The sequence below is a fragment of the Mesoplodon densirostris genome, chromosome 5, assembly GCF_025265405.1.
Source record: "Mesoplodon densirostris isolate mMesDen1 chromosome 5, mMesDen1 primary haplotype, whole genome shotgun sequence".
NCBI lineage: Eukaryota > Metazoa > Chordata > Mammalia > Artiodactyla > Ziphiidae > Mesoplodon > Mesoplodon densirostris.
Genome location: NC_082665.1, coordinates 1,424,500 through 1,441,056, shown reverse-complemented (window position 1 = coordinate 1,441,056; position 16,557 = coordinate 1,424,500). Strand labels below are relative to the sequence as shown.

The 16,557-nt window shown below is 47.9% G+C and overlaps 1 protein-coding gene across 10 annotated transcripts in view; it reads left to right on the top strand.

Moving 5' to 3' along the window:
* The window catches only part of ADARB1 (adenosine deaminase RNA specific B1), a 114,332-nt gene that overhangs the window by 64,568 nt on the left and 33,207 nt on the right, over positions 1-16,557 (top strand). For all 10 annotated transcript variants that reach the window (XM_060100369.1, XM_060100363.1, XM_060100362.1 and 7 more), the window contains 2 exons: positions 9,874-9,948; positions 13,488-14,422. In XM_060100369.1, coding sequence (XP_059956352.1) covers positions 9,921-9,948; positions 13,488-14,422 — 963 coding nt within the window. In that variant the 5' untranslated portion in view covers positions 9,874-9,920. The remainder of the gene's footprint in view (positions 1-9,873; positions 9,949-13,487; positions 14,423-16,557) is intronic.

The following is a 16,557-nucleotide window of genomic DNA, read 5'->3' as shown; positions in this document are numbered from 1 at the left end:
TTGGATGAGAGGCACATGGCTTTGCTTAGTTAGAAGAGAGCAATGTGCAGTGTAAACACTGACCAGGACCCCATACAGCAGACACTGCTGTCTTGGAAGGTGCTGCCCCCTGAGGTCCAAGGTGGGTCTGGAGCCCAGGTCACACTCCCGGGGACTGTTAGACCAGCCCTCCCCGGGCCCGACCAGTGCAGACGCTGTCGCCTTCTCTCCACTCACGGCACTGCTGCGGAGTCGCGGGACAGTGGGAGGGGCGGGATGGAGAACCCAGAAGGCTCCTTCACCCCCCCGCCCCCCACTTTATGAATGCCCTCCTGTGTTTTGCGATTAAGGGCTTTCTCAGTGAGTACTTTGTCCTGAGTGTGACGGCACCCGTGTCTGTGCTCAGTCACTCTGTACAGCCTGTGATGGCCACTGTGCTTGTGCTGCAGTCCAGCTGGGCTCCCCCACGTTTCCAGGATGGGGAAGTGAATGGGGGGTGGGGACCTTTTACAGAAATGGAGGCCCAGACCTGTAGAGGTGAGCCACCTCTGATAGGGCTGGAGGACGGGGCATGGACACTCTGTGCCATCGAGGAGATGCAGACAGTACCTGAGGGAGCAGGCAGCTGTCATGCCAGGCTTCTTCCCTGCTTCCACCTCGCTGAGAGACTGCCTGTTCGTGAGGGGCAGAGTGCTGTGGGAGCTGGAGGCTTAGGGCGGGAGGGCATTTGTCCACCCACCCACCCACCCATCTACCCACCCACCTAACCATTCACCCACCCACCCACCCATCTACCCACCCACCTAACCATTCACCCACCCACCCATCCATCTGTTCATCCACCCATCCATCCCCCTAGCCGTTCACCCACCCACCCATTCATCTGTTCATCCACCCATCTATTCATCCATTCATTCACCCACCCATTCACTCATTCATCCAATCCACCCACCCACCCATTCATCCAGTCCACCCACCCATCCATCCATCCGTCCATCCATTTATGCAACAAGTAGCCATTAGAGCCTTCTGTGTGCCAGCACCAGGGATTTGGACACCCATGGGACAGGTGTGGGTGACAGGATGGCAGTGACAGAGGGATAGCTTCAGCTTTCAGGCCTGGAGTTCGCTCTTGAATGGGCCACCTGAAGTACCATTTGGTGGGTGAGGAGGGGGATTTCTGTGGTGCCTTGCTGCTGTGCTGTGTATATCAGGAAGGAAGGGATCTTAACCAATCTTTGGCAAGAGGAGGAGACACTGTGTCTGCCAGGAGAGGGGCACAAGTGAGGGAAGTTGCTGACCCCTGGTGGACAGCAGTTATGGATGGAAGGCCCGGGGCTCCCAGAATCTCCTGTGACAGATGTGTGGGTACATTTCATTGCACTTGTACAGATGGGCTTCCCAGTACAAGTGGAGGCCGTGCTCCCTGGGAAGGAGCTCCTTCAGCGGGGGGTGTGTTCCAGGGATGGGCAGAGTCACCCTGGTTTGACAGTTGAGATTCTAAAGCAAATGTGTGGAGTTAGATTTGTGGAATGTATTTGAAATACATGGGAATTGGATCAAATCTTAACAGTGCCTATTCTTAGTGTAATTATTAGTGTTCATATTGAAAATACAGCTCACAGTGTTCTCTTTTTCCCCTTTCATTCCACAAAATAAAGTATAATTTTCAGATAAACAGATTTTAATTAGGCCGTGATGAACAGAGCAAGCATGGACTGTTTTTCAAATGTGTTGTTCCTCTTCATTCATCTCGAAGGACAGAGTGTGGTTATAAAAATAATGGAGTTTCTGTTTATTAATCTTCACAATAGTGTCCTACAGAGTAGTTCCACTGCTCTAAACAACGTCTGCGCCCCACCTATGCATCCCTCCCCTCTTCCCACCCCATGGCAGCCACTGATCTTTTTACTGTCTCCATAGTTGTGCCTTTTCCAGAATGTCATATGGTTGGAATCATACAGTCTGTAGCCTTTTCAGATTGGCTTCTTTCACTTAGGAATATGCATTCAAGTTTCCTGCATATCTTTTCTTGACTTGATAGCTCATTTCTCTTTAGCTCTGAATACTATTCCATTGTTTGGACGGGCCGTAGTTTATTTGTTCACCTACTGAAGGACAACGTGGTTGCTTCCAGGTTTTGTCAACTGTGGATAAAGCTGCTATAAATATCCACATGCAGGTTTTTGTGTGGACATAAGTTTTCAGCTCCTTTAGGTAAATACCAAGGAAAGCGATTGCTGGATCCTATGGTAAGAGTCTGTTTAGTTTTGTAAGAAGCCGCCAGGCTGTCTTCCAAAGCAGCCACACCATTCTGCATTCCCACCAGCAGTGAATGAGGGTTCCTGTTGCTCTGCAGTCTTGCCAGCGTTTGCTGTTGTCTGTGTTCTAGACTTTCACCATTCTGATAGGTGTGTAGGGGCATCCGATTGGTGTTTTACTTTTCATTTCCCTGATGACAGCTGATGTGAAGCATCTTATTTGCCATGTGTGTATCTTCTTTGGTGTGGTGTCTGTTCAGGTCTTTGGCTGATTTTTTAATCAGGTTGTTGTCCTCTCATTGTAGAGTTTTAAGAGTTCTTTGTATATTTTGGATAACAGTCCTTTATCAGCTATTTCTTTGGCAAAAATTTTCTCCCTGTCTGTGGCTTGTCTTCTTGTTCTCTTGACATTGTTTTTCACAGAACAGAAGTTTTTAATTTTAATAAAGTCCAGCTTAGCGATTCTGTTTTTCGTGGATCATGCCTATGATGTTGTATCTAAAAAGTCATTGCCAAACCCAAGGTCATCTAGGTTTTCTCCTATGTTATCTTCTAGGAGTTTTAAATTTTACATTTAGGTCTGTGATCCATTTTGAGTTAATTTTTGTGTAGTTTGTAAGATCTGTGTCTAGATTCATTTTTTTGCATGTGGATGACCAGTTGTTCCAGTACCATTTGTTGAAGAGACTCTCTTTGCCCTATTATATTGCCTTAGCTCCTTTGTCAAGGGACAGTTGACAGTATTTATGTGGGTGTGCTTCTTTCACCAATACCACACTGTCCTGATTACCATAGCTTTATAGTGAGTCTTGAAGTCAGATACTGTCAGTCCTCCAAATTTGTTCTTCTCCTTCAATATTGTGTTGGCTACTCTGGGTCTTTGCCTCTTCATATAAACATGGGAATCAATTAGTTGATTTCCACAAAATACCTTGCTGGGATTTTGATTGGGATTGCATTGAATCTGTAGATTGAGTTGGGAAGAGCCAAAATCAGCGTTATTGAATCTTTCTATCCATGTATATGGATTTTCTCTCCATTTATTTAGTTCTTTGATTTCGTTCATCAGAGTTTTACACTTTTCCTCATATAGATCTTGTACATATTTTGTTAAATTTATACCTAAGTATTTCATTTGGGGGGGTACTAATGTAAATGGTGTTGTGTTTTTTATGTCAAAATTCCAGTTCATTGCTTGCATGTAGGAAAGCAATTGACTTTTGTATATTAACCTTGTATTCTGCAACCTTTCTGTAATTGCTTATTAGTTCCAAGAGTGTTTTTGTCGATTGATATGGTTATTTTAATTATTCCATGTTGCACTTCACTAGAAAAAAACCATGTGTTTTAAAAGTAATGCTTGAACCTTATTTGCTATGCACAGTCTGCTGTATTTAGTTCAATGTGTACAAAATCTCTAAAGGATAACTGAATATCTATTATTTGGATGGTTTCCTAGGAAGGAAACTGTTTCTTTGTAAAATATTATAAATTGAATGTTTTGAATATTTTAATGATATTAGTTTGTTTAGAAAGCAAAATATTGGAAGCAAAACACAAATCATGAATGCATTCTCTAAACATGCATGATTAAGTTATTGAATTTCAGATTATTTTTCTTCAAATTATGTAAGAATTTTATACTTCAGTTACATTTGTTAAATAAATAATAAAATCATCATTCAGTTTTTTGCTATAGCTGCGAAATTAGTCTAGCCTTTAGCAAGTTGCTTGATTTATAGTAGAGAATTAACATGAAGAATCTTCATTTTAACACTTCGCTCTTTAAAAATTTGTAGTGTATGGTTATTAAAACTGAAACCCTTAACAGTCATTAAGAATATGTAAAACTTTTCTTAAAACCATCCTGTTCGGAGAGTAACATGGATAAAACCCAGTAATAATTGCTAGTAATTTTTGTCAAGTTACTGCTTGTCTTAAACATTTTTTAATCTATAATTTTTTAGTGAATTCCTAAAGATAGCATTTTTCACCAGCACAATAGAGGGTTCATGTTCTGATGCATCCTGAATATTAGTAAGTTATGTTCTCTGTATTTTATTTCATAAAACCTTTTTTTCACCAAGGGAAGGGGAGGAATGTGTGCAGGTTGACGTTTCCACAGTGAGGATAAGGGTGCTGTCAGAAGCAGATAGGAATGTTGTATCTTACATATATATCTACACCTTGGCTTACATCATGAACATCTACAGTGTATAAGGAATCACACAACAGATGACCATTTACCCACCACCCATTTAGAAAATAAAGCATTGTCAATCGGATCATGTTATTGGAAGTCAGACGCGAACCCATGGGGAACCAAAACCGACACTGACCGAGTGGCACTGGTGGGTCCAGCCTCCTCTTCCTCCGGGCTTTACCCCTTTCCAGGCCCACGTGTTAGAAAGCGCATTGGTCAGTGGTGTGGGAAGCAGCTCTGTCCCGAGTCCGTCTCCCTCCTCCACAGTCCATGAGCCGCGGGCGTGCTTTGGATGCTGGCGCCCCATCCTTTCCAGTCTGGGAGGACCAGCCCCACCTAACTGCTCCTTAGTTCAGAGTTTTCTTGACTATTCAAACCTGATTATTTTTCCACATAAGATCAGCTTTTCTAGTTCTATTTAAAAAAAGAAAAGTTGAAATTATAACTGGAATCAAGTTAAACTTAAATCCCAGGTCTTTCGATGCCAAGTTTAATGGTCTTTTCATGCCTCCCTGCACTCCCAGTTCTGCTTACTTCTTAATGCTTACGGGACCCTGAAAAACGAAGAAGGCATTCGCCTACGGCTGTCAAGTAAAGCTTTTCTTTACCTGGCCATTCCTGGAATTTTGTTCCATATGGGATTTTGGATGGGGGTTTAATTCTTAGGTGTTTGTAGTCCAGGCCATATGAGGTACTTTTCAGAATGAAAGAAAAATGGTTATGTAAAACGCTCTAAAGTGCTTGCATTTGCTATTTTGCTTTGTTTTATAACCTTCGGTTACAAGAGTTGGCATTTGTAGAAGCTGAAAATATTGGCTTCTGCTCTGCAAGAGATTTCTGGCTTCCACTTTTAATGTACATGTACCCACCCACACTGTGCACAGCCTGATTATTTTCTACTGTGAGACATTTTCCCTGTCCTTTTTTAGAACTTGAATATGAAAGAGCAGGAAAACGAGGCCTGTCCTACAAACCAGGTGAGCTCTGGCGGTGCAGCGTTCTCCTGTGCCCAGACTCCCCGTCACTGTCAACGGCAGGCACGGCCTCCTCGTCCCAGACCTCCAGGGAAGCCAGCCTCTCAGCGCACCGGCCACTATTTTGTGTGCCTTCTGCCTGCTTTTAAATTGACCTTTTTATTTTGAGAGAACGTACATTCACGTGTAGCTGTAAGAAACAATACGGGGAGAACGGTGTTCCCCTTACACAGCGCACTGTCACAGCCGGGGTGCCGACCTCAGGACAGCAAGATCCGGAGCATCCGTCGCTGCCCCGTTGTGCTTTTATAGCCACACCCACACCCTCCCGCCCGCAACCACTACTCTGCTCTCCATTTCTAGTTTTCTCGTTTCAAGAATGTTGTACAGTTGACCCTTGAACAGCGCGTGGGTTGGGGTGCCGACGTGAGGTGCAGTCGGAAACCTGTGTGATGGTCGGGCCTCTGTTTCCTCATCCTCGGACTCAGCCAACCTCAGGCCAGGCAGTGGGGTAGGTCGTGCTTAGTGAAAAAAAATCTGTGTCTCACTGACCCATGCAGTTCAAACCTGTGTTGCTCAAGGATCACCTTTGTATAAATGGGCTGTAATGTATGTAACCTTTGGGATTGGCTTTTTCACTCAGCCTCATTCTCTGGAGATTCATCCAGGTTATTGCGTGTGTCAATAGTTTGTTGCTTTTCATTGTCACGTGGTGCTCCATGGTGTGGATGGTCCACAGTGTGTTCAACCAGTCACCTGCTGAAGGGCCCTGGGTTGTCTCCGGTTTGGGGCTGTTATGAATAAAGTTGCTATAAACGTTCCTGTATACGTTTTTTATGTGAACGTAAGTCTTCATTTCTCTGGAATAAATGCCCATGTTGAGTTTTAGAAACCACCAGACTGGTTCCCAGAGTGGCTGTACCATTTTACATCCCCACCAGCAGCGTGTGAGTGATCCAGTTTCTCCCCATCCTCGCTGGCCCTTGGGTTGTCATTATTTTAACCATTCTCGTAGGTGTGTGGTGGAATCTCATGTGGTTTTAAGTCCCATTTCCCTAGTGGCTAATGAGTATGAACATCATTTCACGTGTGAACATCCATCTGTGTGCGTTCTTTGGTGAAATGTCTCTTCCTAATGGGAGTGTGTGTTTTATTGTTGAGAGTTTCTTGTATATTTTGTTTGTTGATGTGTGGTTTTCAAATATTTGCTCACAGTCCATAGCTTGTCTTCTCATCTTCTTAACAGGGTCTTTAGCAGAGCAAAAGTTTTTTTAATTTCGATGGGTTCCAGTTCATCATTTTTTCCTTTTATGGATTGTGCTTTTAGTGGCTAATCTGCACACTCTTTGCCAAGTCCTAGATCCCACGGATGTTCTCCTATGATTTTTGTAAACGCCTTGTAGTTTCATGCTTTACATTTAATAAAGCCCATGGTCCATTCCAGGTGAATGTGTGTGGGGGGGGTGAGCTCTAGGTGCCCAGCTGCCCAGCACTGTCTGTTGACAAGGCTGTCCTTCCTTCATTGCGTTGCTTGTGCACCTTTGTCAACAATGAGCGGGTGTTTTGTGGGGGCCTGTCTCTGGGTCCTCTGTTTTGTTCTGTGTGGTCTGCCTGTCTGTCTTGATGACTCAGACTGTATGGGCAGTGTTGAGATCAGTTACTGATTCCTCCCACTTCTTTTTTATGATGGCTGCTTTAAAATTTTCTCAGATAATGCTGATGTCTCTGGGTCGGTATCAATTGTCTTTTTCCATTCGGTTTGAGATCTTCCTGGCTCTCAGTGTGATGAGTGAATTTTTTTTTTTTTTTTTTTTTTTTTTGTGATACGCGGGCCTCTCACTGTTGTGGCCTCTCCCGTTGTGGAGCACAGGCTCCAGACGCACAGGCTCAGCGGCCATGGCTCACGGCACCAGCCGCTCCACTGCATGTGGGATCCTCCCGGACCGGGGCACGAACCCGTGTCCCCTGCATCGGCAGGCGGACTCTCAACCACTGCGCCACCAGGGAAGCCCGTGATGAGTGATTTTTGATTGAAACCTGGACATATTACGTTACAAGAACCTGAGTCTTACTTGGACCTCTGCTTCAGCTGGCTTTCTCTCACAGCCCTCTGTTGGGGAGGGAGACGCCGCCTCATTGCTGCCGGACGGGGGTGCACGTCCAGGTTCCCTGGCCTCCACTGGCACTGCTGGGTGGTGGCCTCCTGTGACACCCGCAGTGGGGAGGGGGCAGGCGCCTGGGTACGGCCAGGTGGGGTGGAAGTCCAGGCTCCCCGCCTGTTCTCCCCGACTCTGCATCGCCGGGGGGGAGGAGGGGTGAGGGGGTCGTCACAGCCCAGAGGGAATGAGACGCGAGGCTCCCCCACCCCACGTCCTTGCTGGGTGGGAGGCTGGGGTCTGGCTGAATAGGGCAGTTTGGTCTGTCAGGTTCCTGTCCTGCTGGGAGGTCCTCTCCTGGTCCCTTGGCCAGAGAGACAGTTTTCGTTGGGTGTTTTGGTCTGCCCATTGGTGTTTCCAGGTTGCCGGCTTATTCAGCTCCAAGCCTTGGATAATGATGCAGAAAGAAGACGCAAGGGACTCACCGCCACACCGTCCCCGGGTCCCCTGCTGCTCTGCCGTCTCCCCTCCGCCCTCCCGAGCCTCCTCGTGCTTGCTGTGTCTGTGCCGTCCAGGGTTTTCAGTTGGGCTAAACGGGGGACATGCCTTCCGTCTTCCCACCACACAAGCCCCTTTGCCTGCTTTGAATCCAGCCAGTAAGAACAGAGTTCTCTGGACAGCTTGTGTGGTTGCTTCCAGAACCGATAACTGATAACTGAGTTTCTCAGAAGTGCTTCCTAAGTGCCTTTCTCACACAGCCTCTGTGCTTCCCGCATGCTACCTGTTCCTAGTCTTCACGGTGTGTCCCACCCCCCTCTCCTCCAGCATCAGCTTAACCATCCCATGCCCTGACCGTGGCCAAGAGGACCCTTGGAGCACCTGCATCTCACTGAGGGCATGGGCCGGTCTGGCGCTCGTGCCCATTCCAGGCCTCAAGGAAATTACTTTCATTGAAACTAGTCCATAGTGGAAGCATTAAAACACACACCGATACAGAACTGTGTGGCGAGCCCGAGTGCCCATCAGGCAGCACCAGCGTCACCAGCCGTGGCCCCTCAGTTTCATCCGTACCCACTTTTTCCCACCACGTGGGATCACTTTATAATAATAAATCCCAGGTATCATTTCGTCTGTAAATATTTCAGTGTATATCACTAAAAGATAAGCACTATTTCCACACCTAAAATGACTGAAAGTTATTCCTTAATACAATCAGCTATCCAGACAATATTTTTATTTAAATTTCTCAATTGCAGAGCCAGTCTGATTCATTGTAGGTTCTCGTAATATCCAGTACTGTGCTTTTCATATAATAAACTCTCGGAAATTTATGTTGAAGTAATGCATGAATATAATGTTAATGCTTTAAAAACTATCTGGAACACTTTCTTAAATAAACGAGTCTAAATAAAAACTCATTTAACTGTATGTTTACCAGATATACAGTGAGGGTTAATGTCATTAACAAACGATGGTCATGGAAACTATTTTACATATATGTTATATGAGAGAGATATATAAGGTATAAGCATGATTTAGCACATTTTAGTCACCGTTTTCTTAAAAGCAATAAATTTGCCTCTTAACTGATTTATAATATAAATTTAATTTCTATAAAAAAATGTGACTACAAAATTTGCAGATCTTTTTCCTCAATAGCAATTTGATGGGATTCTTTATGACAGATTATATGTTAGTACAGTCCTGCAAAGTATAGCCAAGGTATTTAGGAAGAGGAAACTCTTAAACTTGTTAATAATTATATAATTGGAATAATTGTTCTTTGAGGATTTCTTGTGGTTTCTCCTGAGAACAGAATAATAAGTTATACGTGGCTAAGAAATTAGATCAGATTTGAACAATGATGTGCTTTTTAGCTTCGTCCATGGGATGCTACTCAGTCGAGGTGAAGGGGAGTGGTAGGGTGAGCGCTGTGACATGTTCTTGCTCCACAGCTTTATTTCATAACCCAAACCAAAGTCTCCCCAGAACAGAGATCAAGTGGCAGATGGGCTGGAGTTCTGTTTGGGCTTTGTCTTGACGAGAGGTGTCTTTCTGAGATTTAAATGTGTCACCCTTCCCTTGGTTCGGAGCTCTCCATGGTCCTGACCCCTGGAATCCAGGCCGTCCTCCGCAGCGTGGCCCGAAATCTTCCGTGCCATGGTAGCTGCCCCCCCAACAGCAGAGTCCTGGCCGGGCTCCTTGGGGGGACGCTGGGGGTCCTGTACCATGCTGAAGAGGTGGGAGAAGGTTCTGTCCGGAGGGCAGACCTAACCGTCCTTGTTGCGCGATTTTTTCCACAGAGGAGACTCACCTCATATGACTGGTACACTCAGTGTCATTTTCTTGCTGTCTTTCAGACAGAAAGAGTCTCCGCCAGTCAAGAAACCCTCAAAAGTATTTTGCCATGGATGTAGAAGATGAAGAAAACATGAGTAAGATCTAGGCCTATCACATAGTATCAAGTGGCTAATTTTCTATTAAAATCTTAGTGTTGTAAATTTATTGAATGGGACCAGCTTGGGGAGGGTGATTTTTTTCCTTCGATACAGACTGTTAACGGTGGCATGTGTTTAATTTTTATGTAATCTCTACAGTGGGTATCGGTGTCTACTGTGGGCATTTCCTTGCAGCCGTTTGGATTTTCATTCCTTGCTGTCGTCCTGGGGTCCTGATGCACGTGCCTGGACGGGGGAGGCTTGCCTCCAGGTGCACGTGTCATAAAGCCGCATGGCTTCGTGCTCTGTCACTGCGTGGTTCTCATGATCACGGTCCAACTTCCATGGGTGTAAATCTGAGATAACCTTTGAGATTGGTCCTTTGGGGTGACAGTGCCTGAAATCCTCCCTTCAAATACGGTGGCTCGTCCGTGCGTTTTGAAGGACGGGGACTCGCATGAGTCTGTTGATCTTTCCAAAGACTTCGACGGGCCTTCGGGCCGGCGTGGCCTGAAACCCCTTTCCACGCTGCCCTCTGGGATGGAGGGGACGGAGGGGCAGAGAGCCTCAGCTTTCCCCCTCTCGACATTGTTCATAGGTGTTCACAGATGAAGGGTTCAGTGACTATACTTCTCTGTTCTGTTTTGTCTTTAATCCCGGATAGCAGAGCATTTGCATAAGGTTAAATGCTCCCACAGAGGTTGTGAGCTTTCAGTAGGGAAATCACGACAGAGACATCAGTGTTCTGGTATGTGTGTAATGTGCATTGTTACTTGTCCATGTTGAGAGGTCCCGGGAGGAACCCGCAGGCGTGAGTGACGCACGGTCCCCGAGGATGAGGATACAGGCCACCACTTTCCCTCGGCCTCACCCAGAACCCACAGCCGAGGCCTCGGAGTTGGCTGGTCTGCGCGCAGAAGCCAGGGGTTCTGCTCCACGAGTGTAGTGGGTGCCATGGAGTTGCTGGGTCTCTGCTGGGTGACCCCGCAGTCGTGTGCCCTCAGGCTGGAGGCCATTCCTGGGATGCAAGTGTGAGAAGACATGACCAGGCGTGGTTTCAGTCCATGTGGCAGCACGTCCTCCCAAGGCCTCTGGCTGCCCCCGGTGCTGCCCCCAGCACAGCTGCTCTCGGGGTCTTTGGAACCCAGCCTGTGTTCTCGGGGGTCAGCCCACTCCCCACTCCTGCTGTCACCCATAGCACTGGTCATCAGGTATGGGAGGAAATGTCACAGTGTGTGTAGGGATATGACTATCCCCAGACTGATCCGGTAGTCTCTTACCTAGATAAAGAATCCTTCTGAATACATTTTCTGGAAAGATAAACTGTTGGTTCCAGTGCTGAAACTTTGAAATGCCAGTCCTGTATTTTCTGTCATTTTGAAAGCGATGAAAAATTTTCATCATGGTTAATATTCACATTTATGAAATAAAGTAGCATGATATGGAAAGAGAAAGCATCTATTTAAGAAGAGTTATGACAGTGGGAAGTCTTTCTCCAATTTTAGTGTTTTATTTTCCTTTACATAGTAACATTTTTAGTAAAGTAGAACATGAGCAGTATTTCCATGCTTCTGAAGCAAATAAGAGCTTAGAATCTATGTGAACTATCTTATAGAAAGTGTGTTTTTCTATAATCAATACGGATTATTTTTATTTTTTAAAAGAAAGCATTTGTTTGTTCCAGAGATGATAAACATTTGATTAAATGCATGTCAGCATATATTTATCATGATCTGACTTCTGTGGTGATAATTCCGTTCAGCGGTAACGTCAGAACGTAAGCAGTCATGTAGCGTGTGCTGTTCTTGCTCGTTTGTTAATCTCAATTCTGTCCTGCCCCACCCTTTCTAACCTTTTGTTTCCCTTGAGCACCGAAAGGAGTAACCTATTGAGCTTTTGCTGGAGGATGTTATAAATGAAAATTTAGTGTCCATTCCGTCAGCTTTGTCAACTGGGAGAAGTGGTGTGTGTCAGGAGTACGTAGGAGGCGTGAAGTCTGTAGGGAAAGCTTGGCCATCTCCCAATCTCTGCCACGGTGTGGTGGCAGTCTTCCCATGGCCTGTGTTTAAACCAGGGCTGTTCTCACATCTCAGCTGAGTGGTGACAGCCCTGGGAATCTGAGAGCTTGAACTGTGGGGACCGGCAGCCGGTGACCCAGACTTGCTGCCACGTTAAGACCCTCCCATGGGTAGGGCCAATGAGCGTTTTCACTGTTTTTCTCAGTTTCCTTAGCATAGTCAGAATCTACTTTCATGTTATGTAGTAGAAACGGACCGAGGGCCACCGTATTGGGGTACTTGTAAACTGGCTTACAATTGTGAAAAATATTTCCATTGCTTAAAAGACTTACGTGGATTCTCAAAAACTAGTGGTAGGTCTTCAAGTACATTCATGTCAACAGTATTGTAAAGCCCTGTGATAGTTACCCCTGAGCTTCCTGCGGCCGACAGCGTGTGCAAACTAACCAGGAAAACAAGGAGTTTCTTCTTTTTCTCTTTTTAAAAAAGCTTTATCTGGTAAACTTAAAGGGGAGGGTGAATGCTTTTTTATTCCCCTTTTTGCAATTAAAATCATATTTATTTTGCCATGAACTTTTAGAGTTCTAAAATTATCTTTATTAATTGTAAAAATAAACTACCTTTAAATGGTAGGATAACTAAATTATTCTGTAAATCCATCAACTATTTGTTTTTCTAAAAAAGACAAAGGTGCCACCTTCAGTTGGGAAGTTAGAGCGCGGTGGCCGTCTGCAGTGTCTCTCTTCCTATCTTGCCTTATATATGTTTTTCTATCATGGGATGTATTAAGGATTCAGAGGCAAATCAGTCCCCATCCATAATGAGAAAATGTTAAATGAATACTAGAAGTGAAGCTATATCCTTAATAATTTCTAAAAGGCCAGAATACTTTACATAAGCAGTTTTCTAAGATCCATGAACCAAACCAAATAACTGCACATATTAATTGCATATTTTAAACCAGAAAAACTAAGTAACTTGTGAATGCATGTTTTAAATAATGTCTTCTTTTCTGAGAAAGGCTGCAATTGAAAGCCCAACATGAGTATAGTATGAGAGTAGATGGCATTGAAAAGGAAGAAAATGCTCAAATAAAGTGTACATTTGTCAATACTGATATTAGATTTATTAATGTAAGGTCTTTCTGGGTTAGTTTATCATCCCACATTTTGATAAACTTGAATAAAATTCCTCTAGATGTTTCGGAATATTCTCCTAGAAAAAGATGATTTAAAAATTCACCTTTTAATGCAAAAGCAGTCCCGTGATACTAAATAGAAACAGGGTTAGTTATTATTTCTCATTATTTCTCAGAACGTCCAATTACTCCAATTATTCCAATTTAGGTGGATAGCTCTGTGGTTAAATGCACAGCTCCACACGTATGCAGCCAGGAACAAAATGTATAAGCACACATCACTTAACCAGTTACAAAGGGCGATAAAGGAATCTATAAATTTTGCATTTACAAGATCCTGCAACGAAGGCGTTGTAAGTTACTCTTTCTGGGCACCGCAGGTTCGAGCAGCACAGATGTTAAGGAAAACTGCAGTCTGGACGGCGCGCCCCCCAAGGACGGCAGCGCCCCGGGGCCTGGCGAGGGTGCCCCGCTCTCCAACGGGGGCAGCGGGGGCGCCGGCAGGAAGCGGGCCCTGGACGAGAGCAGCAATGGCCACTCCAAGTTCCGCCTGAAGAAGCGGAGGAGGGCGCCGGGGCCCGCGCTGCCCAAGAACGCACTGATGCAGCTCAACGAGATCAAGCCTGGCCTGCAGTACACGCTGCTGTCGCAGACGGGACCCGTGCACGCTCCCCTCTTTGTCATGTCTGTCGAGGTCAACGGGCAGGTCTTCGAGGGCTCCGGGCCCACGAAGAAGAAGGCCAAGCTGCACGCGGCCGAGAAGGCCTTGCGCTCCTTCGTCCAGTTTCCCAACGCCTCTGAGGCCCACCTGGCCATGGGCCGGAGCCTGTCCGCCAATGCAGACTTCACGTCCGACCAGGCCGACTTCCCCGACGCGCTCTTCAATGGCTTCGAGACCCCGGACAGGCCGGACGTGCCCTTCTACCTGGGCGCCAATGGCGACGACTCCTTCAGCTCGAGTGGGGACCTCAGCCTGGCTGCATCTCCCGTGCCTGCCAGCCTGGCCCAGCCGCCCCTCCCCGTACCCCCGCCGTTCCCACCCCCGAGCGGGAAGAACCCCGTGATGATCTTGAACGAGCTGCGCCCGGGACTGAAGTACGACTTCCTCTCGGAGAGTGGGGAGAGCCACGCCAAAAACTTCGTCCTGTCCGTGGTTGTGGACGGGCAGTTCTTCGAAGGCTCAGGGAGGAGCAAGAAGCTCGCCAAGGCCCGGGCCGCGCGGTCCGCCCTGGCCACTGTCTTTAACTTGCGCCTGGACCAGACCCCGTCTCGCCAGCCTGTCCCCAGCGAGGGCCTCCAGCTGCACTCGCCACAGGTGAGGAAAGCCGCCCGGGCGCGGCCGCATCTTGCTCGTGCTCTTAGACGGGGTGCGGTGGCCGTGGTCACTGGTGTCTTCTCGTCGCTCTGTCCTCGGCATGGGGAGGTCCTGGTAAGTCTGGCTGCCGGGCGGCCTTCCCGTGACTGTGCCGGCTGTGTGGCCGCTGTGAAGCCCAGCCAGGGCCGTCAGGTGCGGTGTGGTCAGTGCCGCCCACGGTGGGTGGGCCGAGGTGCCCTCCCTGTGCCGCCTGCCCCTGGGGCGGCCACAGCCCACGGCCGCCTGTCGTGGAGGAGACGGGAGGGGAGGGGAGGGCCGGAGCCCTGGCACCTTGCGCCAGCTCAGTAGGGTCCCCCCTCCATGTCTCACCTGGGACCCAGGTACGGGACAGGTGAGGCTGGCGGGTCAGCAGCTGAAACCCAAGTCTGGGTCAAGTGCCAGCGCCTCGCGGATCCTGTCCAGGCAGAGGCCGAGCCGCAGCAGTGGCGAGCACACGTCAGAAGGGGGGCGTCGGGGCCTCTGCGAGCGCTCCAGAGCCCGCCAGGTGCCCGGGTGTCTCGGCACCTGGAGTTCCCCGAGGGGTCCCTGTGGCTCCCCTGCTCAGCCGGCGGTGGGCACCCCTCTTAGTTTGATCTTGGACAGGGCGAGAAGGGGGCATATCAGGATGAAATTTCAGGGTGAAGAGAGGGGACATTTCAGGGTGGACTCTGAGGATAAGGAAGGAGGAAATGATGTTTAGTTGTCATCTCAACACCCTAGAACCCTTCGGTTATTTATTGCTTCTTTTCCTGGAAATCCAAAATTATTCCAGTCTATTGTAAAAATGTTTCTTTCAGGGAGAAAGTCTGACCCTCTTCTCTATTCCTTTCTGTCAAAGTATTATTCACTTTGAAGATAAAATACACACTGATCTGAGGAGAAAAAATGAAGGACTCCGATTGACAGGACAGCCCACATTCCCGCAGGAGACTCCGCTTCCGTCTTGCCTTTCTGTGACCTCTGTGCAGTTGTCACCCGAGAGGACCAGTAGTTCTCAGTTTTAAAAAAAGGAAATTTATTTTTTTTCGCTTAAAGCAACCAAATACAGCATCAGTATAAAGTAACATATTCAAAGTATTTCGCTGATTTTTTATGAGCCAAGTAACCACTTCCCGTGTATTCACTTCTTGTTAATATTATTCATAAGAACCATTAGTCCCTTTTTCGTTTTACACATCGGTGGCACTAGCTCCCAAGGGATTTTTTGTTTTCAGGTTTACTGTTTGATAGAGTATTTCAGCCTGAGCCACAGTGGCCCTGTCTTCCCTTACCATTGGCTGTCATGTGAAGAGACCGGACTCATCAAAGGCCGTAACCCCCGGTGCTTGGTTCTGCGTGGGTGACACCTCGGGGGGCAGGCAGGGAGGCGGGCGGAGGTCTGCGTGTGCGTGTGCGCGGGTGTGCGCGTGTGCGCTGGCAGCCTGCCTCTGCCCTGGCTGTGGGGTCAGTGGGGAGCAGTGGCCAGAGCCCCTGGCTGGTGGAGCCTTGCTCGGGAGGGGCCGCCTCCGCCCTGCCCAGTGGCCTCTGTGGCCCAGGCCAGCCAGGTCTGGGGAAGTGGAGCCGTCTCTCCCCCCGCCCGAGCCCGCCCCATCACAGGGCCCCCAGGGTGGCTCCCAGCCCCCGAGCGGCACCTCAGGAAGTAGTCGTGTCCTCCTCGCAGGACCTGTGCCGGCCTCCAGAGGGTCAGTCCTTACGCTCTTTCCCTGGGGAATTTCCAGACGCACGGTCTAGAGGGGGCGAAACGTCCTGCTGTCTTGCTGGTGGAGCCCTTGAAGGGCGTGGGTTGGCCATCCCTGGTCTCAGGACTTTTTGCCTCCATGGCGTTCATGGCGGCATCAGAGGGTTTAAAATCAGACAGCGTTGCCCACGTGGTGTGTGCAGGGCGGTCTGTCAGTGAACTTGGTGGACGTGGCTGGACTGAGCCGTTCCGTGGGGCCCAGCCTCGAGCTGACTTTGAGAGCATGTACCCTTTGTTATCATATCTGCCCCGAATCTAGAGGGAGATTGCTTCACACCCAGTCCCTTCGTGGGACGGGAGGGCTGGCCTGGGCAGAGGCTGTCAGTGCAAGTGCCCGACTCCACGCTTTTCTGCTTTT